At 47.9% G+C, this 27,928-nt stretch overlaps 1 protein-coding gene across 1 annotated transcript; it reads left to right on the top strand.

Moving 5' to 3' along the window:
* The first annotated feature begins 436 nt into the window (after positions 1-436).
* On the top strand, positions 437-27,159 carry PLPPR2 (phospholipid phosphatase related 2). Its single transcript, XM_044443687.1, has 8 exons — positions 437-502; positions 3,901-4,089; positions 13,880-14,000; positions 14,149-14,405; positions 18,756-18,932; positions 21,077-21,214; positions 23,576-23,700; positions 27,054-27,159. Exons 1-8 carry the CDS (start codon positions 437-439, stop codon positions 27,157-27,159), a joined length of 1,179 nt encoding a protein of 392 aa, XP_044299622.1.
* The last annotated feature ends 769 nt before the right edge of the window (positions 27,160-27,928 follow it).

The raw sequence follows: 27,928 nt of genomic DNA, 5'->3' as shown, positions 1-27,928 counted from the left end.
TCTAAGCAAGATTTTTGGCAATTAAGAAAAGCTTTCTAAAGGCTCAGCTTGCTAAAGCAAAAGCAGCCTGGTTCTTCTCCAGGAAAATGAAAATAAGTGTTCAAAAGCTGGGCTGCTGGATTAAATTGGAATGTTGTGCAGGCTACTTTACAAATTAGTGTAACCTTTGCTAGGCATGAGCAGCTAGGTAGCTTCATCCAAGTTCTGAAAGTGGGAGACGCTCAGGTCAGAATGTTGAATAGGATGTTACAACTGTTACTTAGTCTTAAAGCACAGAAGTATGAAGTTGTAGCTTTGAAGTGCTGAAGGTGACAGTGACCTGAAGGTCCTCAAGGAAGGAATCTTGCTTGCCTGGGGTGCACTTAGCAAACTTGCTTTGGTGTCATCTTTTTCATAGGGAGCCCATTCTTTCTGGAAGGATCCAGGTCCTATTGCCATGGCTGGTAGGAAACAGGAACCTAAGAGAAGCATCTCCATTATCCCCTGCTTTGTGTTTGTGGAGGTAAGAGCACCCATGAATCCAGTTGGCTCAACTAATATGATCAGAGAGATTCCTGCTTGTTTCACCCTCTGCTGAGAAAGGAATGGCCAGAGCTGGTGAGCTGCAGTCCAAAACAGAACTTTAAAAATTGGTGGTGGAAGGAGAAAGGTATACAAGGTATATGCCAGTATACTTTCCTGGCAATCTTTTTAGCCCTTGGAGATGCCACTTGAAAAATGGAGTAGTTACAGCTATCCAAGGTTACTACTCCAGCAAAATAGAGTGGCTTGCCCTTCTGTATGTTCCTGAGGTGGTAAGAAAGGATCCACATGGCTGATGCAAATATAAGACCTGTCTCACGAACCTTTGAGAATTCCTCAAGAGTATTGATAAACATGTCAACAGGGGGATTTGATAGGCACTGTTTAATGTGGTTTTCAAAAGACCTTTGATAAAGTCCCTCACTAAAGATTCCTGGATAAATTCAATAGTTATGGAATAAGAGTAGAGGTCCTTCTATAAATCAGTAACTGGTTAAGGAGCAAAAGCCAGGGTGTGGGAATAAATGGTTATTTCTCCAGTGGAGAGATGTAAACATTGGGTCCCACAGAGATCTGTATTAGGATGAATTTGTTTCAATTTGTTCATAATCTGGAATTAGGAATGAGCAGTGAAGTGGCCTAGTGTGCTGATGACACCATACTATGTAAGGTGGTTAAAAATGAAGGGATTGTAAGGAACTCCAAAAGGATATTTTCAGCTGGGAGAATGGGCATCAAAATGGGAAATGCAGTTCAATGTAAGAATGTGTAAAGTGCTGCATGCTGGGGCAAAGAATCCCAGCTTCAGGTTGATGGGTCCTGAACTTTCAATGATTGACCCAGAAAGAGATCTTGGGGTTGTGGTGGACAGCTCAATAAAATATCTGTCTAATGTATAGCTGCTGTGGAAAAGGCAAAGTTTGTGTTAGGTCTAGCTAGGAAAGGAATAGAAAATAACATTGCCAAGATCATGCTGCCCTTATACAAATTTGTGGTGGAGTTTCTGGGTTCTGGTCATCACATCTGAAAAAGGATATTGCAGAGCTGAAAATGTCAACTAAAATGATCAAGGGGTTGGCACAACTCCCCTATGAGTAAAGGAGACCAGCAGTTGAAATTGTTTAGCCTAGTGGGGAAAAAAGCAAGAGCAGGGAGTCATGATAGAAGCATACAGAATTATGCCTAGTGCAGAGAAAGTCGATTGGTAACATTTGTCTCCTCCCATAATGCTAGAACCTGGAGTGATCTGGTGCAGTTGATTGTTGGGAGATTCAGGAGAGATTAAAAAAGTACTTCCTCGCACAGTGCATAAGCTATGGCATTCACTGCCACAGAAAATAGTGATGGCTTTAAATGGGGACTGGGCACATTTATGGAAGAATAAGCTATCAAAGAGTTCTAGCCCTGTCGGCTCTACACTTCCCCCAGTATCAGTGGAATAATGCTTATGAGCACTACTTGCAGGGGAACTTGGGCAGGAGGGAGCTGCTGCACTCATATCATGGTTGTGGGATCCTGTGGGCAGCTGCTCTGCCTCTGTGTGATCAGAATGCTGGGCTAGATGGGTCCTCGGCCTGACACAGCACACCTCTCCTCTTCTTCTAAGTTCTTCCAAAGAATCTCAGGAACAAGTGCAAGAGGGAGGACACTGTTGGGACACATGAGTCCCCCAAAACCTCAAGGACCTTGCTTTGCTGCATCACACGCCATCAACACCATATGCACTAAGCTCACTGTACCTTTGGCAGATCAACTTTTGACAGCTGCCAGTTGTAAGCAAAAGGAAAAAACAAAGTCACCTGCTGCCTCTGTGATGCAAGGCCCAGAGAGGGGACCTCTGGACTTTGCCAGCAGGCCCTGCCCTGTGCATTGCCCACCTAGTGTTCCCTGCTCTCACTCTCCTGCAACTGTGAAGAAAAACACACCTGAAAGGTGGAAAAGCTGTGATCATAGTGGGAAAAGTGGTAAGCCAGGGCCACTTGGCCACAGTTGCCTGGATGCCGGGCAGCAAAAGTGTTGAGGATTTTTTGCTACCCTTGCCAAGTAGCTCAGCAGCTCATTCCTTGCATTCATGAAGAGACTGGTCACCTGGGGTTGGATGGCACAGCAGCCCTCTGTGGATACAACAATCCCTAAAACAATGAGTCCACATGCAAACCACCCTGGGGAAATTGGTCTGGCCCACAAAACATGTCAAACCATTGTCATTAGCAGCCCACAGTGGGTTTCTGTATTGTGCACTGAGATGTTGTCCAAACAACACCTCGGGCATTATTCAAGAAGTCCCTGTAAAGCTACTATTTTGCATGCTGACTGCTGTACTGGGAACTGCTTTAGCTTTTCTTAAAGCACCCATCCTGTGTTTGTCTGCTGCACCATCTCAGGCTCCTCTTCAGTTGAGCTTGGGCAACTGTAAAGGAGAACCTCTGCAGCTGCTCTTCTTCTGATGTCCACACTCAACCTGTGGCCAACACTGGGGAGATGCCAGCCATGAAGTCCTGCTTGTCTTTAATTGAATGGAGCCTGTTGGCAAGTACCACCTCGAAAGGATGTTTGATGATTCAGTCTTAATTGCAGTTCAAGCAATCCTACCAGATTCACATCTCCATGCACTAAGGTGCAGATCAGAACTTAGTTATGCTTGTGATTGTTCTTCCCTGACTTTTGCAATGCAGGTCTCAAAATGTATGTAAAATACACATTTGGTTATAATAACTTTAGAAATGCATATGTAAGGAGAAAATGTGTTCCTATATACATAATTTAAATACAATTTGTGCCATTAAAAAAACACAGAGTAATGTGGAAACAGGAGCAAATGGACTTAAGAACAAACATGCGCAGAACTGACACAGACCAGAAACAGACTGAAAACAGGGGGCTCTGGGGTTGCTTGAAGAGTTGTAAGGCTGTGGCAAGACTTGAAAGGGGAGAGTGAACATGTACATGACACCACCTTTATCCAAGTTTTGGTCTGCATCAGCCATACACAGCTGCAAAGATTAGCCCTCTCTCCCCCTTGGCTCATCTGCACCCAAGGATTCGGGGTGCCTAAGAGTTCCTGGGTGCTAGGAAGCAGGGGGAGGAGATGTAGGGGGAGGAGTGGGGGGAAGCAGCTGACTGCTTGACTCTGAACCAGGCAGGCTCAGTGCATCTCCAGGCAGTGCTGACAAGATGCACGGCTACAGCAGGCACCCAAGCGTAAAACGAAGCACACGAGGAAGCCTGCACGGAGTAGCAGGCAGCAGGGAGGGAGGGAGGGAGGGAGGGCAGCCAGGCTGCACGGGTTTCAGGGACCGGGCTTTTCCTTCCTTCCCTCAGCCTCCCACCTGGCCGACTGGGCTGCGCCTTGCCTGATGTGCCATGCTCTACTTCCAGCTGGTGATAATGGCAGGCACTGTGGTGCTGGCCTACCACTTTGAATACACCGACACTTTTCCTGTGCATCTCCAAGGCTTCTTCTGCTACGACAGCACCTACACCAAGCCCTACCCTGGCCCCGAGGACACCAGTCGAGCACCGCCAGTCCTGGTCTACTCACTTGTCACAGCTGTGCCCACTGTAACGGTAAGAGCCCTGCAGGTCTTGTGCGGTATTGGGGGGGAAATCCTCTGCCTTTCCAGAGCAGGGTTTCAGAGCGCTTCTGCCATGACTTCCTGCTGGTCTTGGCCCGCTGCCTCTGTTGGGAGCATTCATTTAGGCCTCACATGCTTTTCCTGGGGTGTGCTTGCTGGAGAGCATGGTTGCCAAGGGCCATGGGAGAAGAGAAGCTTTTAGCCTTCACTTGCCAAGACATTTGTCACACACCTGGGAAAGGGGATGCAGCCGTCTTTAACATTAAGGTTCCAGAGGCATTCAGAAATATTTGTCTGAATCTTGCCCAACTGTCATGCAAATATCTATTCTTTTAATGTACAAATACTGCTTATTCACCTATATTACTGAGCCATGCACTTGCACTGGTATTCTGAGAACATACAGTGCTCCAGGACAATTTTGGTTATTTACTATCTGCTTGTCCCATCATCCCTCCCCACTCTTATCCTCACAATAACCCTGTGCGGGAGGTAAGCTAAGCTGAGGCACAGAGATTGGTTTACAGTCACCCAGTGAGCCAGTGGCTGAGAAGATATTTGAACTTGGGTTTCTCCAAGTCTAGTCTAACATTCTAACCAGTATACCATGTGTCATAGATTAATATGCAGAAAAGACCTGTACAGAGGTGCAAGCACAGTAGGTCTGAGCTAAGTTTGTGTCATGTTCTCCAGAGACTGTCTCCACTGTCCACTGTACAAGCTTCATGCTTGACTCCATCGCCATCAAAATCCAACTGCCTTCCACTTTGCACCAGCTGTCATTTCTTGTTGGCATCTTGCTGGCAGTGCCTTGAAAGAAGGAAAGTGCTCCAGATAGCAGGTTTCTGGGTAATGATGGTGGTAGTGGTGGGGAAACAGAAACCAAGCTGATATTTTCTTGCAGTAACTTATTCTACTGACCTTCTGCTCCTGTTATAAGGGTTAGGGTTCCAATTGACCAGCTGCTTGTTTTTCCTCCTGGTTGTAGTCCCACAATAGATGCTGTATCCATAGAAATTAATCTACATTCTCCTGTCCAGGAGAGTGGGAAATGTCCCCCAAGAACCTTGCAGTCATGATCAGAGGCCTATACTAGTACTCTAAAGGACCTGTATCAGCCATCCTTTTTCAGTCCTTACTACTTCTGTTGAGTTGCCTTCAGTTCTTAATTCTTTTATGATCTTTTTTCCCCTCCTTGGAATAATTTTTCCTTCTTCCTCTCTCACCTCCATCCCTGTTTGTCACCATGCTTGTACACATTATCACTCTGTCTCTCTCCCTCCCTCCCTCCCTCCCACCTCCCCACTCCCACTTTCCCCCTATTTCCTTGACCCCAGCAAAGAAAGAAAAGGGATGCAGCTGCTACTTTTTGACACCCCTCAAGTCATATCATACATGGCCTGACTGCTGCTGCAGGTGGTCAGGTCCTCTTCATGGCATTACTCTTTCTGCTCCATTGGGGCTGGGCAGGCTCATTTGGCCGTCCACAGAGGACCGGCTCCCTCTGACTATCTGCTCCATTAGCTGCAGTACCAAAATGCAGTCTTCTTTTCATCTGGGTACCAAGCATTGCAAAAAGAAAAATGTTAGATCACATGATAGCTCTTCATGGTCTTGTTTCTACTGATGTAAGAATATGCCACAGTTACAAAGAACTCTCTGTCAGGCAGACTAGGTAACACATAGAACATGCAAGCAAGCTTAAAAGAAACATTCTTGCCACCATTTCTAGGTATCCTATGAATGGGTTCAAACAACATGATAACCCACACTCACATGTTGAGCATGGTTAGAGCTGGGTTGTTTTGAACCATGGGTTGTTCTTGAAATGCAAATTATCATGTTTTCTGAACCCAGCCGCACTAACAAACCATGGCTTGTTAACAGTGGACAACCCATGGAAAGAACCCATGGTTTGTTTTTGGGTTGTGTTGTGGAGGTTGTTCACCATAGTTTGTTACCTGTGCTGGGTAACTCAACAACAACCCAGTTCAGTGATGACTCAATTCATACTTAGCCCTTGACTGTGGGTTAACCTGCTGTCTGAACCCTGTCATATTGTGAAAGCAACAGCTTTAGTTCAAATCATCAAGCTCATACCTCCCCAACCTGATGCCCCCAGGTGTCTTGGGAGTGACAGTCCAGCATACGTGGAGAGGGCCAGGTTAAGGAAGGCTAAGGTTCCTTCCCTTTCTCTCAGGCGCCCTCCTTCTCCCCACCTAACAAGCCCGACTGCCAGTTCCCTTGCCCCTCCCCTCCTAGTCTCTGTTAAGGGGAGGGACTTCCCCAGTCAGCTCCTCAGGCCCAGCCTGAGTCTGTCATTGGATGACTGGGCACAGTTGGGGCTTGTGAACGCCCATCTGTTTTTTTGTTTTTGACTCCATCTGTTTTGTGAAGACTGTGAAGAAGTGGTGAACTGCAAGAGCGGTTGTGTCAGTTTGTGTCCTGAAGCATTCTGGCTCAGCTTTCTCCGTGCCTCCTTCCTGACTGATTGCAGCAGACAGGATGATGGGGGGTGTCTAGCTCAGCCTTTTGGAGGGTCTTGCTAACAGCAGCTCACTAGCCAGCTTCAAAAGTGGTTACAGCAGGCAAGTGTTTGCGGCAAGTGGGGCAAGTCTCCCCTGAACTCACATTGTGGTCTTTGAGGGAACCTTTCTCAGGAAGTCTCTGCCTTTTCTGCTCAATGTCCTTCTTGCCAGCATTACATTCCTAAAGAATAACACTATGCAGTGACACTGAAACAAACAGGACTGGGCAGCCCCCAGTCCTCATCCAAATTTCAAAAGCCCTCTTCTTTGGATCATTTCTGAGCACTAGTAAGAGCAACCTGCCACTGCATTGGGAGGAGGGAAAGAAAAGCAAGTGGGCTCTTTCACTTGGGCCAGACAGGCACTTCAGTGGGGCCCACCTGCCTCTGCTCTCTGCTGGTCTGGATTTACCAAGCAGAAGAACAGGCAAGTAGAAAGCTGCCATTTTGATACCATAGTATGTTTTTGCCATTGCAATTTCAGAAATGCCAAAGGGAAAGAAGGAGTCCCATCTTCCAACCCTGCTAGATACATTCATTAGATTCACAAGACTGGTATGCCTCCATGTTAAAACCCACTTCTAGAAATCAACACTGCAGTGCCTGAGCATAAAATCATAGAATAGTAGAGTTGGAAAGGGTCATGAAGGCCATCGAGTCCAATCCCTGCTGTTGCAGGGCACCAATTTACACCATCCCTCTCAGATGACTGTCAAGTTTGCCTTGAATATCTTTAGTGTGGGAGAGCCCACCAGCTCACTAGGCAGCTGGTTCCACTGCCATATTGCTCTGAAACTGAGGAAGCTTTTCCTGATATCCAGTTTGAATCTGGGTTGTATAAGTTTGAAATGATTCTTTGGTGTCCTGCACTCTGGTATCAGCAAGAAGAGATCTTGACCTTCCTTTGTGATAGCCTTTGAGGTACCAAGGGATACCAAGTCCCCCCCTTAGTCTTCCCTTCTCATGGCTGAACATGCCCAGTTCCCTCAGTCTCTCCTCATAGGGCAGTGTTTCCAAATCCTGGATCACTTTTGTTGCCCTCCTCTAGACCCTTTCTAATTTTTCTGCATCTTTCTCAAATCTTGCTGCCCAGAACTGGACACAGTATTCCAGGGTTTGACTAGTGAGGAGTATGAGGGAACTACTACTTGTAATTTGGAAGTAATATTCTGTTAATGCATCCCAAAATAGCATTTGCCCTTTTGGCAGCTGCATCACATTGTTGGCTCATATTTAGTCTATTGTCCACAATTACGCCAAGATCTTTCTCTTTTTCAGTTCTGTTGAACCATGTATTCCCCATCTTGTATTTATGTATTTGGTTTCTTTTCTCTAGAGGTAGAGGACTTGGCACTTGTCTTTATTGAATTTCATTCTGTTGTTTTCAGCCCAGTGTTCAAGTTAATCAAGATTACCTGGATCTTCATTTTGCCTTTTAGAATGTTTGCTATTCCATCCAGTTCTGTATCATCTGGAAATCTGATTATCTTTCTTTGTACTTCCTCACCCAAATCAATATTAAACATGTTGAAGAGCACTGGGCCCAGAACTGAACCCCTGACACCCCACTAGTTACCTCCTTCCAATTTTAGAAGGTGCCACTAATAAGCACTCTTTGTGTCCGATTCAGCAGCCAATTTTGGATCCTCCTAATAGTCCAGGTTTTGCTAATTTGCTTATCAGAATGTTGTGTGGCACCATGTTGAAAGTTTTGCTAAAATCAAGGTAGATTATGTCCACAGTATTCCCTATGTCCATTTGGGAGGTTACCGAGTCAAAAAATGAGATTAAATATATTTTGATAAATCCATGCTGGCTTCTATTAAGCACTGCATTTTGTTCAAGATGCTTGCAGACAGATTTTTAAATAATTTGCTCCAAAATTTTTCCAGAGATTAATGTCAGACTAACTGGTCTATAGTTCCCAGGTTCATCTTTTTTCTCCCTGTTGAAGATAGGAACAACATTAGCCCTTCTCCAGTTGTCTGGCACTTCTTCCATTTTCCAAGATTTAGCAAAGATAATAGCCAGTGATTCTGAGAGTTCCTCTGATAGCTCTTTTATGATTCTGGGATGGAGTTAATTGGGTCCTGAAGATCTGGATGTGTTTATTCCATCTAGATATTCCTTGACCATATTTCTGTCAATCTTGAGCTGCCATCTCTCCCTTTCAGCTTGTACTTCCTCTTGATTGCAGATTTCCTTGTGGGAGAAGACTGAGGCAAAGTCGGAATTGAGCGCCTCTGCCTTTCTTTGTCATCTGTCATCCACTCTGCCAACTACTTTAAGTAGCTGGACACCCTTCTCTTTCTCATGTCTTTTGTTCTGAATGTATCTGAAGAAGGCTTTCTTGCTGTGCTTAGCATCCCTTGCTATTCTCAGTTCATTTCCTGCTTTAGCCTTCCTGATGCAATTCCTTGCTATTCGTTTATATTCTTCTTTTGTGGCCTGACCCTGTTTCCACTTCCTGTACACGTTCTTTTTTTTCTTTCAGGCTGTCATTTAACCTTTTGTGGAGCCATGTGGGCTTCCTCTGCTGTCTTCTACATTTTTTACTTGATGGAATTGTTTGTAGTTGTAATTGGAGAATCTTCTTTTTCAAGATTTCCCATCCCTCTTGGACTCCTTTCCCCTTAAAGAGTATGTTGGCATGACACTTCACTTATCATCTTTCTGAGTTCATTAAGGTTGACTTTCTTGAAGTCCAGGATGCTTGTCTGGCTCCAGTTACCCTTTGTATCCTTTATAATTGAGAATTTAAGTATCATATGGTCACTGTCCCCCAGAATTCTCATGGCTGTTATTTTCACCACCAATCCATCCCTGTTCATACTAAATCGAGGATAATTTATTCTGTTGTGCCTTCCTCTACTTTCTGCTGGAGAGAGTTGTCGGCAACGCATGTCAGGAGTCTCTTGGAGGGGCCATGCTTGGCAGAATTTGTCTCCCAGCATATATCAGGGAAATGGAAGTCCCCCATGACCACATTGTTCTTCTTGGAAATTGGGGCAAGTTGCATCTTTTTTGAAGATTGCATCCTTCTCTTCTTTTTGACTGGCTGGTCAGTATTAGAGGCCAATAACTATGTTTTTTTATTTTTTGCTCCCTTTAAATTAAGCCAGATGCTACTAAGTTCCTCTTCTTGTATTTCTTTGCAGATATATGTGTCTCTTACGTATAGTGTGATTCCACCTCCCTTTGGTCCTTTCCATTTTTCTCAAACAGGTTGTATCCTTCAATTGTAGAGTTCCAGACATGTGAGTCATTTATTTATTTATTTATTAAAACATTTTTATGCCGCCCCATTCGCCGAAGCCTCGGGGCGGCTTACAACATAGATAAAACAAGTTAAAATCCATATAAAATAATCTTAATTAAAACTCACATTATAAAATAAGCCGCCCTGGCCAGATAAAATTCAATTGTATTTAGCATTTAAAATGTTGCTTAAATAAAAAGGTCTTAGCCTGGCGCCGAAAAACAAATAACGACGGCGCCAGGCGGACCTCTCTGGGGAGCGCATTCCATAACTTAGGCGCCACCGCTGAGAAAGCCCTTCTCCGAGTAGCCACCCTCCTAATTTCTCTCACGGAGGGCTCCCGGAGAAGGGCCTCTCCCGCCGATCTCAGGGGGCGACTGGGCAAATATGGATGTAAGCGCTCCTTCAGGTAACCAGGACCCAAGCCGTTTAGGGCTTTATAGGTCATTACCAACACCTTGAATTGGGCCCGGACTTCAATGGGGAGCCAGTGAAGCTGACGGAGAACTGGTGTCATGTGAACATAACGTCCAGTCCCCGTCAGCAGCCTGGCAGCTCTATTCTGAACCAATTGAAGTATCCGGACCGTCTTCAAGGGTAGCCCCACGTAGAGCGCGTTACAGAAGTCAAGACGGGAAGTCACCAGCGCATGAGTCACTGTTGCAAGGCAGTCGTACTCCAGGTAGGGGCGCAGCTGATGAATCAGCCGAAGCTGGAGGAAAGCGCTCCTCGCCGCTGTTGTCACCTGAGCTTCAAGTGAAAGCTCCGGGTCGAGGAGCACTCCCAAGCTGCGGACCTTGTCCCTAGGAGGGAGTGCAACCCCATTCAGGACAAGGTTCAGGTCACCTTCTCCGAAGCCCGAACCGCCAACCAACAGGACCTCCGTCTTGTCTGGATTGAGCTTCAGTTTATTGGCCCTCATCCAGCCCATTACCTCGGCCAGGCACTGGTTCAGTACAGCCACTGCCTCACCTGGATTGGTGGAAAACGAGAGGTAGAACTGGGTATCATCAGCATACTGATGGGTCCGCAGCCCACACCTCCTGATGACCTCTCCCAGCGGTTTCATGTAGATATTGAACAGTAAAGGGGACAAAATGGAACCCTGCGGTACCCCATGGCAAAGCTGCCATGGCGCAGAGCCATAGTCCCCCAACACCACCTTCTGGAATCGGTCGTTGAGATAGGAGCGGAACCACCGCAAAGCGGTGCCTCCGACCCCCAATCCCGCCAGCCTATCCAGAAGGATACCATGGTCGATGGTATCGAAAGCCGCTGAGAGGTCCAGGAGAACCAACAGGGACGCACTCCCCCTGTCCTTCTCCCTGCACAGGTCATCGTACAGGGCGACCAAGGCAGATTCAGTACCGTACCCGGGTCTGAAGCCGGACTGAAATGGGTCCAGATAATCAGTTTCATCCAAGAGTGCTTGGAGTTGTCCCGCCACCACTCGCTCTAACACCTTGCCCAGAAACGGGATGTTGGCCACTGGTCTATAGTTAGCGGCCATCCCTGGATCCAGTGACGCCTTCTTCAGGACCGGTCGGACTACCGCCTCCTTTAAAGGAGCAGGCACCCGACCCTCCCTCAGAGAAGCGTTAACCACTTCCAAGATCCAGGTTCCAATCCCGTGCTTGGAATCCTTTATTAACCAAGACGGGCAAGGGTCCAGAAGGCAAGTGGTAGGACGTACTCGTCCAAGCACCTTGTCCACATCATCGGGCCGCAATAACTGAAATTCATCCAATAATTCTGGACCAGACGGTAGCGTTGGTGTCTCCCTTAAAACCTCTGAATCAATAGTGGAATCCAGCTCGTGACGAATCTGAGCGATTTTCTCCCTAAAATGCTCGGCAAAGTCGTCACAGCGGGCCTTTGAGGGTGGAATCAGCTCTTCCTTTGGCCCTGGGTGAACCAGGCCTTGCACCACTCGAAAGAGCTCCGCCGGACGGCATTGTGAGGAGGCAATGGAAGCGGAGAAGTGTCTCTTTTTCGCCGCCCTCACCGCCACAGCATAGGCCCGATAGTGGGCTCTTAAGTGTGTTCGGTCAGATTCATCACGTGATTTCCTCCACCTACGCTCTAGCCGTCTCCCAACCTGCTTCATTGCCCTCAATTCTGGAGTGTACCAAGGGGAAGAGCGGGCTCTGCCCGATGGGAGAGGACGCTTAGGAGCGATCGTGTCTACAGCCCTGGTCATCTCCCCATTCCACAGTTCAACCAGAGCCTCGACAGGAGCACCCGTCTTGTCAGCCGGAAACTCCCCCAGAGCCTTCAGGAATCCTTCTGGATCCATCCGGCTCCGGGGGCGGACCCACACAATCGGGTCTGCACCCTTGCAGAGGGAGATGTCGCTCTCGAGCACAAACCTCACTAGGAAGTGATCTGACCATGACAGGGGAGTCAAGCATAAATTCCTCACCCTCAGACCACCCTCTTCCTGCCCCGTCGAGAAAACCAGGTCCAGAGTGTGTCCACGTTCATGGGTCGGGCCGGTGACATGTTGAGACAGCCCCATGGCCGTCATGGAAGCCATGAAGTCCTGAGCCGCCCCGGTCAAACTAGCCTCGGCATGGATATTGAAGTCCCCCAGGACCAGCATCCTGGGGGTCCTCAACACCAGGTCCGAGACCGTTTCCGTCAGCTCAGGCAGGGAGACTGTTGGGCAGAAGGGTGCACGGTACACCAACAGAATCCCCAATCTGTCTCGGTCGCCCAACACCAAGTAGAGACACTCCAGCCCTGGTCTCGAAGGGACAGGAAGTCCCGTGAGAGTGATGGAGGCCCGGTAAACCAAAGCGACCCCCCCTCCCCTCCCCTCCGGCCGTGAACAGTGCTGGACCATATACCCGGGCGGGCACAATTGAGAGAGGGCAACATCCCCCCCCCTCTCCCGCCCAGGTCTCCGTTATACAGGCCAGGTCGGCCCCCTCATCCACAATCAAGTCATGGATGAGGGCAGATTTGTTATTGGCCGACCTGGCATTAAACAACAGCACCGTCAGGCCCGAGGGGCGACTGACAAGACTCCCTGGCACCTTCTGGCTGGGAGCAAAACCAGAAGTAGGGACAGGTGTCAGCCATCTGTCCCTCCTTCTTCTATGCAGACACGTTAAGCCCCCACCGCTATTACGTCCATTGCCCATCACCACACCAATGGCAGCGCCAGTGCGCTCCCCAGGAAACTCAGGCGGCAACATGGCCAGGGACGACTCCATAAAAACAAGTTAAAACACTTTAAAATTATAAAACATTTAAAATTGGCCGTTCAACAGAAGGGACTGCCACAACAAAAGAGCAAGTCCCCTGGCCAGCCTAGCCCCCCCCCCCGAACAGCCCCCCCCAAACGGCGGCAAACCGCCCTTTGGCCGACGCCCTTTGGCCGCCGGCCCCGGCCGCTGCTGGTGCTTTGTAGCCGCGGGCCGCCCGACGCCCCACCCCGTCCGGGCACGCCTGCCACGTGTGCAGGGGCGTGGCAGGGCAGTCAGGTAGCGGCGGAGTCGGCGGCGCGGCGTGGTCTTCGCGCGGTCTTCGGGCGCGTGCGCGGCGCGGTCTTCGGGCGCGTGCGCGGCGCGGTCTTTGGGCGCGGTGCGGTTCTCGGGCGCGGGCGCGGTCTCCTGCCAGGAGTCATCCCACCAAATTTCAGTTATTCTTATAAGATCATAAATGCTCTCATGTACTATGAGCCCAAGTTTTTGTCGTTTGTTTCCCATTCTCTGAGCACTAGTGTAGCGCTCAGTTCATTCTCAGTTCATGGTTGAAGTTCATTCTGGCTGTGGCCTGGTTTTCTTCTTACGTTTTTTGGGAGACTGGTGTTGGGCCCTGCTTGAGGTTTTTTCGCTGTTGAAATATATGTCTTTACCAGGTGATGGTATGCCATGCTGCACACCTCCCTCCCCTATAGGTTTTACTTTAGTTTAGCGATTATGACATGAACTGGCCTCAGCTAGGACAAGTCTTACCCTTGCTCTTTCTCTGCCTACACCCCCTTTTCAGATTTTTGTTGGAGAATTGGCCGCTTTCTTCCTCCAGCCAGAAAGACGTGCAGAGAAAACAATAATCTCAGGCGAGTGCTGTTATTTCAACCCCCTTCTACGCCGCATCATTCGCTTTTTGGGTAAGTGAAGGATGACCTTCCCCTTTTGCTGCCCTTGCCATGGACTACAGCCTTCTCCATCTCACATTAGCATTGCCAGCAACCCATCTGCTTCCACCCCTGAGCAAACTTGGAACTCTGCTTCATTGCTTTCTGTTTCCTTCCACAGGCATCTATTCCTTTGGCCTCTTCACTACCACCATCTTTGCAAATGCAGGCCAAGTGGTGACCGGCAACCAGACGCCGCACTTCCTCTCTGTGTGTCGGCCCAACTACACTGTGCTGGGCTGCCAGCCACCGCCCGGCACCGTCTACGTCACAGATAGGGCAGCCTGCACTGGGAACCCTGCCCTCATTGCCGCTGCCCGCAAGGCCTTCCCCTCCAAGGATGCTGCTCTCAGCGCCTATGCTGTGGCCTATACTGTGGTATGGGATGGCTGTTGGGCTGAGGGACTGGAAATGGATGCTGGGGAAAGAGGGAGCAGATGTGATGGAACTTAAGTAGGCACAGTTAACTGAGCTACCCGCTCCCCTGCAAATGGGGCTCAGCATCACTCCCCTTTTCATATCACCCTGGAGCAAAGTGTGTGGACAGAGGCTCTTCAAAGATATACCCCCAAAGTGTGAACACAGAGAGGAGTGTAGGAGGAACAGATCTGGTTCTCTTTTCCCATGCCACAGTACACTTACTTGGAGATCTGGAGTGCCCTCTAGTGGACATGCAGAAAAGCATGGGGAAGAAAGCCTACTTTTGGTGGCAAAGGTCAAGAAAACAATTCTGGAGTCTAACTGCTGAGGAAAGAGCCTGACCCGTCAGTTGGAAATAAAGGATTAAATAATTGGGATGTGCATCTCAGGCAGACCATAATCCATCACTTCCTAGTGGTTTTGTATTCAAAAGCTGTTAAGGGGTCCATAAAACAAGCCAATTAAAAAACCAGCATACCTTGGAGAAAGCATAGTCCAGGGGTGCTGAGCCTCTTTCAGACCAAATTTCAGACTGAATTCCATTCGGAGCAGCTCTTGGGGGCTATGCTCCAGTGGTGGGCAGAATGTGAAGGCTTAAAGGGGTGGGGCCAAAACATGGGGAATCCCCCATATTTTGGCTTGCATCTCTTATTGCTAGTAATTCGGCCATATGGTAGCAATTCCAGCCTCTTAGAATGGCAGGGACATGCCAGGAGAACTGGGCAAAAGATGTGGCTCCACCCAACACCAGCTGCAGGTTTTTGAAGGCCTTTGGGCAAGCCATCATTAGTGGGCCACAGGTTGTCACTGCATCAGCAAGTAGCTCCTCTCGCTCTCATTTTCATCCTTGCCTCCCTCGCTGCATGACAGGCACCGAGCCAATAAACAAGCCAGCAAGCAGCACCTCCTGTTTCTCCTTTTCACCAGGCCAGGGCAAGAGGCAGCTGACTGAGCAGGTGCACTGGGGGGGGAGGAGGAGGAACAAGTGCAAGAGGCTCTTGTCCAGAGGCCCCTGCTGTGCTGTGGACCCTTAGCAAGTGTCTGACCAGGCATAACTTTGATGCCAGCCCTGAAACCACAAAGTGAGGAGAAAGAAAGTAAGGCCTGGGGAAGTGAATGTGTCTGTCTGAGTATCCCAGGGTGAGGGGAACAAATGTAGAAACCCAGAGGGCAGATCTGGCACCTGGGCTAAGGGATTGCACCCCTGGGTTAGTCTCTCCTCTTTCTCACCCAGCCAGGACCTTGTTCAGTTTCCTTCCAACCCTCTAACACTCCAGACAGTGGAAGCAGCAACAGCTGAAGTTCAGAGAGCTTCTCTAGTCTCAACATGTGGATTTACAAAGGTTAACAGAATTTGTTCATCCAAAAGACATATAACAGAGAAGCAGTTTGTTTCACACATCCTGCTTGAGGGGACTTTAAAAGTTTTAAGTGCTACTTAAATATTTCCATGAAAGCTTTTAACAGAAAATGTGTTAGTTTTTAAGATGCCACAAGACCCTTTGTGGTTTTTGCTGTGATAAGTAACACAGCTGCCCTTTCCTAATCTGTTGCTTTCCAGAGATGATCTACAATTCCCATCTTTCCCTGCCACCATGGCCTCTGGCTTGCTATGGGGACAGTGAGAGTTGTAGTGTGAAAAACAAGGTACACACCACTTGTTTAGCAATGCTACCATTAGGGTGGTGGCATTAGCTAAAACATCTGCATGCAGTCAGAAGCCAGTAAATCATTTCCCCTTTTTAAGGCAACTCCTACTGATGTATGACCAGTGTCCTCACTAGATTGTTTCCTGACCCAGTCCTGGTGCTGGCTGCCACGAGCAGATGGAAATCAGACTTGAGCAAACAGAAACTGCCCACCCCATGACCACAGGGACCCTGCACAAAGATCAAGGCCAACAATGGGGAATTCTTTAAATCGGAAATGGGAAACCAGACAGAGAGGCAGTTGGGCCATTGGATGACAATGAAGTGAAAGGAGCATGAGAGGGAGGATAAGGAGATTGGAAAGAAGTGGAATGAAATCATCTCATCTGTCTTCACTAGAGAGGATACAGGACAGGCAGCTGTGACTAGGCTGATGTTTTCAGGAAGGAAGTCTGAGGGTCTGCTTTAGATAGATAGTGGTGGCAAAAGATTAAATTCTTAGCCTTATTGACAAATGTCAATAAAACACCAGACCCAGGTGTTCTCTATCCTAGAGTTCTTGAAGAATTGCTGCTGTTCTAACAAAAATCTATAAAAATATATACCATGCCTCTATACAGTCCAGGAGCAGAAACAATCCAGTGTAGCACCAGTTTTTAAAAATGGATTCAGGAGGGATCTAGGAAACTACAGGCTGCTTAGCTTAATAGCTGTTCTTGAAGGCATTATTAAAGATAAGCTTAGTAAGCATGTAGAAGGACAAAACTTGATGAGAAGGAATCAGCATGGCTTCTGTAAAGGTAAGTCCTGTTTCACTAACCTAGAATCTCAATAAACATGTCGACAGGGTAATTTGGAAGACAATGGTTACTCAGATTTTCAAAAGGCCTTTGGCAAAGTCCCTTGCCAGAAACTCTTGAGCAAACTTAGCAGTCATGGAATAAAGAACAGAAAACACAGCATAAAAATAAATGGTAAATTCTCCTGAGTGAGTGATGTGGGGTCTCACAGAGATCTGTATTCAATTTGTTCATAAATAATTTCAAATTGGGAATGAGCAATGAAGTGACTAAGTTTGCTGATGATACAAACTGTGTAAAGTGGTTAAACCAAAAGGGATTGTGAGGAGATCCAGAAAGATCTCCACAAGCTGGGAGAATGGGCATCAAAAGAGGAAATGCAGTTTCTTTCTTTCTTTCTTTCTTTCTTTCTTTCTTTCTTTCTTTCTTTCTTTCTTAAGTGCTAAGAAATACACACTAAGGCAAAAAAAAAAAAAAATCTCAACTTCAAGTATAAACTGATAGGATCTGAGGTATCAATGACTGACCAAGAAAGAGATCTTGGGATTGTGGTAACAACTTGATGAAATACCAACTCCATTGCCCAGCTGCTTTGAAAAAGGCAAATTCCATGTTTCCATAATTAGGATACATTTTTAATTGCCAAAATCATAATGCCATTATAAAAATCTATGGCTTGACCACACATACACTACTTTATACTGGCCAGTGCACCTAAAAAGGATATTATAGAGCTGGGAAAAGTGTAGGAAAAAACTGCTAAAATGATGAAGAGGCTGACACAACTTCCCTATGAGACAAGGTTACAACTGAAATTGTTTAGTTTAGAAAAGAGGAGAGTAGGGGAACATATGAAGTGGACGAAATTATGCCTCTTATGGAGAATAAAGAGTCTCTCAAAGACTAGAACGCACCTACCTGATTGGTTGGAGTATCAGGATGGATACAATAAAGTACTTCTTCACATAGCATATGGTTAAGCTGCAGAAATACTTGTGCAAATTGTAGCAATAGCCACCAACTTGGCTGGATTGAAAAGGGGGCTGGACAAACTCATGGAGGAGGAGTCTATCAATAGCATTAGTCCAGCTGACTAAATGCTACCTCTAGTACTGGGGCAGTGAACCAGCAGAACAGTTGCTGGGGAACTTGGATTGAAGGATGCTGTTGTGGGATCCTTTCAGCAGCTGGACTGATTCACAATGGCTTTTCTTAGAGCCATGGTGCTCAGCTCACTCCGTATGTACATCCCAGGTGAACCTGATTCCTTTGCTGTCCAAAAAGGAAATTCAAAGAAGAGGCAAGGAATGGCATGAAGGACAGGGGTGGATTGGGCCAGCCCTGTCATTTGACAGAGTGAGGTAGTGGGTGGCAGGGAGTTGGCAGGAAGGTGTAGAAGGACTGCTTCAGGTGCAGTGGACACTGTCCTGTTAGCCAGTGTTGAAGTACAGTTGAACTTCAACCCAGCCAGCTTCTGCCCACACCACCACACTCTCAGCTTCCACTACCTGAAACTTATGGGGTGCAGAATGGACTGTGGGTTGTATACAATTGTATCCTCTAACATCTCCCCTTGAGGCAGCTACCTTACTCAACTTAGTTGTGGGGCTGGCCCTGGAAGTTAGAAATGGCTGCTGGTTGGGGGATTGAGCAGGGGCGGGGGTGATAGCAGAAGGGAGGCCCATGAGAGATAAGGATTGTTGTAAGAAATGTGCACCATTGTCTTTCACATTACATGCATCCCAGCTGTGCCTTGTATAATTTCTGCTACTTTGCTGCACATTTCTTCAAGATGGCCTGCAGCTCTTCCCAGTGCCCACCTGCTCAATGTCCTCTGTTGCTTGCCCTGCTCCCTGCAGATGTACGTGACACTGGTTTTCCAGCTGAAGGGCTCCCGCTTGGCCAAACCCTCCCTGTGCCTGGCCCTCCTCTGCCCTGCTTTCCTGGTGGGCGTGGTGCGTGTTGCTGAGTACCGCAACCATTGGTCTGATGTGCTGGCTGGGTTCCTCACAGGTGGGGCCATTGCTGTGTTTCTGGTAAGTCTCCTGTTTCCTGAAGTAGCCTTCTGTGGGGTGCACGAAGGGGTGCTTCATGCACAGGGCATGCAGGGCAGAGCACAGACCCCTCAGATGTCAAAAGCTGCTCTTCAGGGCAAGATATCAGGCTGTAGGAAAAGGATAAAAGTTCATCCATGGGTGCAGTGCTGTGTGGGGCGCTATTAAAGCTCCTCATAGGGAACAAGCCACGTCTCTGCTACACAAGCCTGCCATTGCTCATGCCAGCAGAGCCTGTGCAGCCCTTGCTGGAGCCATTCTGCAGCTCTACACATTGCCTACCATGTTTCCCCAAAAATAAGACCGGGTCTTATATTACTTTTTGCTCCTAAGGAAGCATTAGGGCTTATTTTCAGGTGATGTCTTATTTTTTCCTTATGCAAGCCATAAGATTCTTTCCCCAAGAGTCCTCCATGATTCCTTTCTTGTACTCGATGGAATAGCTCTTTCTTTTTGCACACATCTTATCTGGGGGTCAAAATATTATTCCCTTTAAATCTACCATTAAATCAAGTCTTAATTGAAGACTTACAAGACAGGAGTGCATTAAGTACGTCTATTACAACACATGATGTATTGAATTATGAAACACGTCCGTTCATTGTCAAGTGCGCACATTATTTGTGCATTGTGTCTGTACTCCGACTGGTCATTTGGCAATGACTCTCGAGGTCATCTGTTTACATAGGCATTTACCTCTCCTCCAAAGGCGCCCACTTGGTTATTTACAAATACTTAATTATAATTTATATTATCAGTAATTTTAAGTATTAATGTCAATAATAATATTTATATTTAATTATATATTCACATTATTATTTTATAATTAAATACGTCCATCATGTGTTGCAATGGATGTACTATTGTGTTTCCCCGTCCGTCTGGCTGACGATCTTAACTGGGGCTTATTTTGAGGGTAGGGCTTTTATTACGAGCACCCTTAAAAATCATGCTAGGGCTTATTTTCTGGTTAGGTCTTCTTTTCGGGGAAATAAGGTAGATTCGTGAGAGTCAGTGTGCCAGCACTAAAGCGTGTTTGTTTAAATACCAGCAGGTGGTGCTCCTGCACAGGAAAGCACTGGGGGCAACGGAACATGGCAGAGCAGACTGCAGTTTCCCAAGCGCTGACCAGCATTTACTGAAATGCGGTCACGGCGGGGGGGGGGGGTAACTTATTTGACTGAAGGCGTGAGGGAGAAGTTTCTCTGCTTAAGCCTTTCCATTTCGTTCATAAGCCACCCTAACAGCCCATGGCTAGTTGCAGTTAGTTTAACCCACGACTCTTGCTTGTGTCATCTGAATATGGATGATGCCACCCATCATAATTCAATACGAACTGCTATGAAGTCCCTTCACAAGAGCAGCAAACTCTCCTGCCAAGCAACTAGGAGGTGACCCCCATTGCCAGCCTCCTCAAAAGTGCCCAAGCAGCACTTGAAGGTGGCTGGCAGAAGCTCTTCCCCTTCCACACTGCCACCATGAATACTTTTGGGCTCCCCACAACTCCACGCAATCATTTTTTTATTTTTTACTTTTTGCTGGAGATCACAAGAAGTGGCTATGAAATCACCTTTCACAAACCCTGTTTTGGAAGTTATGACCAGCTCCTTCAAGGTACCCCACCTGCCTGTGGCTGCCCAGCATTTGGTTTTATTTTTTAAAAGCCCTATTTGCACGAATGAGATCATTTGCAAGCCTTGGCTATGGTCACAGCAGAGAGTGGAGGCAAGGTGGCTTTAGCCTTGGGATACTGGTTGGAAGACCAGCGGGGAAGGAGTGGGAGACAGCCTGCGATAGCCCAGTGGTCTGTCAGTGGTTGTCTCACAGCAACCCACCCCAGGAAGCTTATTCTTAGGGTTGGTTGTCATGACATGCAAAGTTATCCAGAATGTAGAGGCTGTTTGTAGGTTCATCTGTGCAACTTGATCCTAAATAGAGAAGGGAGTCCTGCCCCAAGGGCTTGTAGTCAGAGCAAATTGAAGGGCAGAGGCAAAGAAATGGTTGGGACATGATAAAGACATGGACAGTTGAAAACTGATGCTGCATGTTTCCTCTAGCACAGAATAATATGTCACCCAAAGGCAGGCAGAGGGTGGTCTCAAGTAGTTCTCCTCTCTCTCTGGCAGGTGACCTGTGTGGTCAACAATTTCCAGAGCACCTCATTTGTGGCTGAGAAAGCTCTCCCACCTGAGAATGTGCCCAGTGCCCCAATTGTGGGCTTGCCCTGCATTGACAGTTCTCTTGAAAAGTTAAATGTGCCTCAGGTAAGGGCATCCCTGATGCACCCCTGCATGCCATCTGGTCTCACCAGTCCACACATGCACACACACACACATGGGGCCATGTACAAAATGCCCTCTGGTTGGCTGCTCTTCTGTTAATGGTCCCTGGTGGCTTTGCATGACAGTGCCAGGGGGTGGCAGTAGCAGTGGCAGCCCTCACTTCAACTTCCCATAGCCCCCTGGAGGAACGCTGTGTTGGGCCCTGTGGGAAATTAAAATGGAGGCTGGACTTGGCTGCCTAGCTCTGCCTGGAATGCTGGGCTAGACTGTTCTGTGAAGCGGGCAGGGCAGTGCTGGCAGCTGGCTGAGGGTCTGCTCCTGCACACACTGTCATTTTGGTGTGTGGTCTGGAGCCTGGCAAGCCTCACCTCTTCCAGAGAAGACACTGGTGTAGCATTAGAAATAGTGGATTCATTTTCTCTGTGTGGAGACACTGAACTCGACAGGTTCCAGACTAACTTTGGAGCAGAATGAGAGGTGGCAGTGGTGGTGGGGAACTCCAAGGAGTTTGCAAGGCAGCAGGGGTAGGTGGTTCAAAGTAAGCCTCATCTGTGGAAATGGAGGGATACTGGGGTTCAGCATGAAGATGCTGTTGCCTAAATGTTCAGCAGGCTTCAAAGCCAGCTGAGATGGTCAGATCATCTCAAGGGAAGTGGGAGCTGAGACTAGCAGAGCAGAGAGCCTGAGCAAGTATGAAAGGGGAGGAGGCACGTCAGACAGGAAGGGACCCGGGAGGAGGAAGAGGAGGAGGAGGGCTCGAACCACAAGAGCGCATTAGGTTCCCACTCCACTGCTCAGAATGAGGGAGCAGATGCTGAAGGACATTCTTCAGAGAACTGTGGGAAGGATGGAGGGAAGGCACCTGATGCAGAAACCTTGCTGAAGCTAATGCTCAGTGCTGGATGGAGATCTCCTGAGAAATCTGTGTGTAGTGCCTTGACTACAGGGGCTAAAAGCAACAAAGAATATTATCAGAACAAATCAGCTAAAAGAAAAACCAGAACAAGAAAGAGAACTTCAGTGGTGCCTATTACCATTCCATGGCATTGGCCCTTTTGCAGTGTTGGTTTCTGGTCTCTCAGTACTTTGCGACTTCTTCATTTTATTCTTTCCACTCTTCTGCTTGGGCCTTTGGAGTTCCTGCTCTGTCCCTTTCCCTCACCTCTACCCTTTTCTACTTGCCAGGAGTACTCCTCCTGCTAAGGCTTGGCTCCTTGCTTTCATCTTTCGAACACTTTCTGCACAAATGTGCCTTGCTCTATGCCACTGTGCAAAAACAATCCACTATGCAAAAAGCATTTCAATACCGGCTCACACTCTGAAGAGAAGAGATGTTTTTAAAGAACGAGGTGCCTGAACCTGATGCTGAGAATGAAATGGAGCCAGTGCCAATGGGAGGGTGCGGGGTAGAAAGATTTGTGGAAAGGACAGAGGCTCTTGGCCAAGATATACCACAATGATTTCTCGGGGTAAGTTGACATAAGGGAAACCCAGGTAGGTGAGTGGATCTTTCTGGTGAGGAGTAGAAAGAACTGGCAGTCTGGTGTGTCACTTTGCCAGCTCTAGCCATGATGGTGGGATGTGTCAGGCAGGCTGCTCACCCAAGCCCTCCAGCCCCTAGCTTGTTTCCAGCTGCCTTCTCAGCTGGAGAAGCCAGCTGAAGCAACAGCAGTTGTTCCTAGGCTGCCCCAAGGAAGGAAGGAAGCTACCTCTCTCTTGATTCCCTGGTCAACTTGGCCTTGCAGTTTGCTTGTCGCAGGACACACTTACTCCACCCTTTTTTTGCTCTGCTCCCATATCTGTAAACCAGGAGCAACCCTTGGCCAGGAAAGAGGTCCTCACCCTCACCACTGCTCCTCAGCAGAACTCAGTTCACATGGCTGGGTGAGGTTGATGATCGAGACCATGTGGATACTTAACAGCTTCTTAGGGTTTAGCATGGATCCAACTGGTCTTGTTACCTAAAGTAAGTGCTGCCACCCAGGTGCAACATACTGTCATGCTGTAGGCGTGAGCCTCTGCGCATGGGGATTTTATTATCCCTGCCAGAACCCAGGTTGTTGATCCTCATCCCTGAATTCTAGATCAGTTGGGATTTTTGCATCACTGTTTCAGTGCCACTAGCCACCTTCTCGCCACACCCCACATAACAGTTCTTCGCATCCTGTTCCCTGAAAGAGTCCCTAATTTATTTCTTCCATGCTCTTCCCTCCCCCTCCAAGTAGTGTGTGATGAGCAAGTGGCTAACTGTTTCAATTTCTGTGTCATTTTCTCCTATCCATCCATGTTTGTCCCCTGCTATCCTGCCCTGGTGCTGCTCCTCTTGGGGTGGGGGGAATGTAGCAGGTGAGGGACACCCCAGAAGAACAGGAGTTTTCTACACTACTCTCAAGAGGTCTGGAAAGGCAGCTAGCGCGATCTCTCCACTTGGCAGCGCCTGGCAGCACAGCGGTGGCCCACCCCTACGAGTAAGTGCCTGCTCCTGGGGGGGGGGGACTGCCTTTTGGATCAGACTTCACCCCTTGTATGATGCCGCCCTTCCTTCTGTAGCCAGGAGGGAGAAGAACATTGACACCGGTGGCCAGTGCAGTCCATAAACGCTGTGGTAGCTTTGGAGCTGTGGCCAGTGCAGAGGTTAGCATGTCTGGAGAAGAGAGAAAGTGCAGGCTGTGGGAATGACTGGATGGAGGGGAGAGAAGGTGACACCAGGGTACTGGGTGGGAATGGCAGGAAAAGCCAGATTCCCCATCCATCTGGATGCAAGAAGGGATACAAGAGGTGGACAGCAGGTTGGGGGGATCAACTTAGTTTATTGACTCAACCCAACTGAAATCTGATACAGACTTTCTGTAGTTCAAATTAAACAATTCCAAGTGCAGGAACACATGACGTAAGCTAGAACTGATTAGTGCTCACTAAGTTTTCCAGCAATTTAAGTTGGCAGTGGGGAGTCCTTTTGCAAGTCGGAAAACAAGAAACTCAGAAATTCTATCTGATTTACTGGGAATCACACAGAGATCTACCAGTAGGTCCAGATCTACCTGTTGCCCACCTGTCAGCTAGAATGCTTGAGTCCAAGCAGAAATGCTCCATGAAGAATCATTATTTCAATGGTCAGGAGGAAGACAGAATTTCCCATCTGTGTAGCTAGGTTCATAGCCTTCATGATAGATCAGATGCAAGGCAAATATTGTTGCCCCATATATTCAGCCGCGGGAAAGGCTATAGCTGAGTGGTACAGCACATGCTTTGATCCAGATTCATTCTGTGGCTTGTCCAGGCAAAGCTGGGAGAGACCCCTGCTTGAGACTGGGTAGCGTTATCTATGGCCATCATCATAGATAATCCTGAGTGAGATAGGTCTGACTGACTCAGCAGCTTCCTATGTTTGTAAGTTGTTTGCACAGTTGGGTCTGTCCTGCAACTAGCTGGGCTTCCAACACATACCGCAGCACCTGAGAAGAGTAAATAGACATCTTCCAGAGCAGGGGTCTCAAACTTGCGGCCTGCGGGCCAATTGCCGGGACAGGCGGGGCATGGGGGAGGGGCCCTGCGGCCTTCAAAGCACCAGCGGCGCCCGGACTGGCTGTGGGATGAGCGGCCCTCCACCACCGCGGTGGTGGAATACTTGCTGCGGCCCAGCCTCACCCAGACTCTACTTCCAGCAGCCCCCAGGTAAGTTGAGTTTGAGACCCCTGTTCTAGAGTATGAGTGCAGAGAGCCCAGCAGGAGATTCTGGTACCTTAAACAGGAAAGCATCTAGGAACCAGAGGTACCTTCTAGCATGCTCTGCTACTGAGCCAGGTTCAACCAGCCTTGATGGAGTAATATGCCTTTCTCACTCAGGTTTTGCAGCCTTTGTTCCTAGGGCTTTTGTTCTGACTGTTGGTACCTGTGTCTCAGAATCAGTTCATTGGACAGAATTTCCCACTAAATTTCAAAGTGAACGTATTTTCCTCTTTTTAAAATAGATAGAAAACCACTCTTGATTGGGTGTATACAATAATATTTATGAGGAGGACTGAAAATGAGAGGAAGTCATAATGTCCCTTTGCCCCCATGATAGTGGACTATTGTCTAGCACGGGTAGTTTTCTGTTTAATTACACCCTACATTTAAGCTGTCCCAGGCTCTTCAGTGTCATAGGAAATTGTATAACCAGTGGCCCAGTGTGTTCCTGGTGCAAATGGTCAATGTCAGTCCAGGTTGCAACATAGCAAGTCCAAAAAACTTTCAGAAAAGTAGTTTCCAATCTAGACATGATGATGCACCAGCCAACCCGTTGGAGCATTAACAGCATTCAGTCAATTCGGATTTATCTATGGGAGTTAAGTAGTAGTAGTTGTTGTTTTTAATCACAATGTGATGATGGAAGCATGCTTATGTGAATCTGCCCAAAACCAGAAGCTCCAGCTCACATCACTCCTTAACCAACAGGGCCAATGATCAAGAATGATGAGCAGTGTAATCTAACAATGCCTGAAGGTTCCCTCTTCCTGACTATTTCAGATCCTAGGAAGCCTCTTTTGGTTTTGCCGTCAGTTTGTTTTTCATACCAATACTGCTGTTGGGTTTTATTCTGTGGCACTATAAAAAGATTCCAGACTTTACCTTAGCTATTTTTGCTTTTGTGTTTCATGGCATACCTCTATTCTGAGAACTTCACAGAGAGCTCTGATGAGCGAACAGTGGAAGTGCAGCTGATATATACAATAGATAAATGTTAGAAAGGCAGTGCTTTTCCTTGGGAGGAATCTTTCTCTTGGGAATCCCATGGAGAACAGGAAGACTGGCAATACTCAGGAGCAGACTTAATGTTCATGGAGGTGGGACCACATGGACAGCTTTTCTGTAAACCCAAGCCCACCTTCTTTCAGGCTCCCCTTGCTCCCTGTATGCGCCCACTTGCCTCCTGCCCTGGCTGCACCTACCTTTCTCCTGCAGATGACAGGCCACTGCAGGAGGCAGGGGATGGTTCGCTGCAGGCGACACCTGGGTTCCAGCCTCTCTTCCCACCCAGGTCAAGGAGAGTCTGAAGACAGGTGCTGGTCAGTCGGGGTCGAATGCAATTCTTGCCCTATTGCCACAGGCTGCTGCAGGCACAATCCTTCCAAGGAAGCCTGCAGTCAGGGTGCCTTGCATGTATGCAGTGCTTGGTGCAAAACAGCTCAAATTCTGCAACTAGAAGAATTCAGGAACTGGAATACATTGTGCCAACCAGGCAAATTTGCATAAATCACATTTTCCTCATTTAAGGAAATGCATAGAAATGTAAAGTGAACCTTTATTTCCTGTACTGCTGTGCCATTTTATTTCCTGACATTGTTCATACCAGAGTACAAATTGTTGTTTTACCCATTTTTGTGACAAGCTGAGGACAGAGGGCTGTGATTCACATGACAGGGCCATAAGTGAAGACTAGGCAACTTCTGTGGGTTCAGAGCTGGGAGGAGAAAAACACACCCGTGCATTAAAAGAAAAGATTTCCATCTATGAGAACTCACAACATGGCCATTTTTAAAAATGTTCACACACAGAAAACAGATTGGGCAAGTTTAAAAATTGTTAGAGTATGCCTGAAAGATTACCTATGTGGTTGTACTACTGCCATGGGTCCACTACTGTCAGCCCTTCTGGCTGTGCACTGTAACATAACTGAAGGCTGTGTTAAAGAATTGGATGCCCCAAAGTTGATTCCTGTTGCCACTGGGGCAAGGCAGCTATGAATGTAACATTGACCTGAACTGTTTGTGCTTGTTTTGGAAGGCCGGCCTGATTCTCTCCCTTTTGCCTCTCCCCCCCTCCCCTCTCTCTGTTCTAGAATCACAGAGCTGTGTTCGCAAAGGTCACCTGATCCACAGCTGTGTCTCTTCCCCACCACCCCAGATGTTCTCATTCCCTCCCGGTCAGTCACCAGCGAGGTCTGACCAAGGGGGGCACTCCTGATGTCCTTACAGTGGGGATGGGGCTAGTGGGTGGGGGTGGGGATCTATACCTCTAACACTCTCCATTTCCCAACCTCTTCCTTGCCCCTTCTTTGGATCAGGTTTCTGGGTTGTCATGCCATACTTCGGATTCTCTGATTTGAATGTGCCGTGTAGCTTGGGAAAGGGGATGAAGAGGCCAATGAAGAGTTAGCTTCCCAGAGGGGCCAGTGCCATTGGAGGATCCTAGATCCTGCTGCTGGTTGCTCATCCTCCTGGGGACCGTGATCAGAATGTGGCTCTCTACACTCTTCTGCTTCTAGTGGTGGCCTTTCATGCCTCTTAGCAGAAATTGGGCTCTGCAATGCCAGGACAAGGCATCCACTTCCACAACAGCTATTTTTCTAGGAAGACTGTGAGTTCCATTTCTGAGAAGATGCATCATTTAGGTAGGAATGATCTTCCCACACACTTTTAGGTCAAAGGAGGCAGATTTCTGGCATTGCTACTGAGGGGTCTGGATGGAGTGGCTGGGTGAGGAATGTGAGCTGCTGCCTTGTTCAGACAAACTAATGGCTAACTCAGGCCAGAAAGCAGGCAGGTAGAATGGCCCAAACGTGCAGACCAGCTGGTGTTGCTGAATAGTTCCAAGGTCACTGGAGGTTCCAGAGTGCGGGGAAGAGGTGGTCTATAGGGAACCTTGGAAGCATTTTGCTTTTATACTCTCCATCACACCCCTGAAGCTGGATGGATACTGACACTTACGGAGTAT

This window comes from Varanus komodoensis, unplaced genomic scaffold (genome assembly GCF_004798865.1).
Source record: "Varanus komodoensis strain SLA01 unplaced genomic scaffold, ASM479886v1 scaffold42, whole genome shotgun sequence".
Taxonomy (NCBI): domain Eukaryota; kingdom Metazoa; phylum Chordata; class Lepidosauria; order Squamata; family Varanidae; genus Varanus; species Varanus komodoensis.
Note: the sequence above shows the minus strand (reverse complement) of the source record. Positions and strands in the feature narration are given on the sequence as shown.

Bases quoted from the DNA above. Each gene is read 5' to 3' on its own strand.
- PLPPR2 (XM_044443687.1), top strand. From the start codon at position 437: ATGGCTGGTAGGAAACAGGAACCTAAGAGAAGCATCTCCATTATCCCC. The intron at 4,090-13,879 runs GTAAGAGCCCTG...CCCCCTTTTCAG, and splicing joins CAGCTGTGCCCACTGTAACG to ATTTTTGTTGGAGAATTGGC. The intron at 21,215-23,575 runs GTAAGGGCATCC...GGGGGAATGTAG, and splicing joins AAAAGTTAAATGTGCCTCAG to CAGGTGAGGGACACCCCAGA.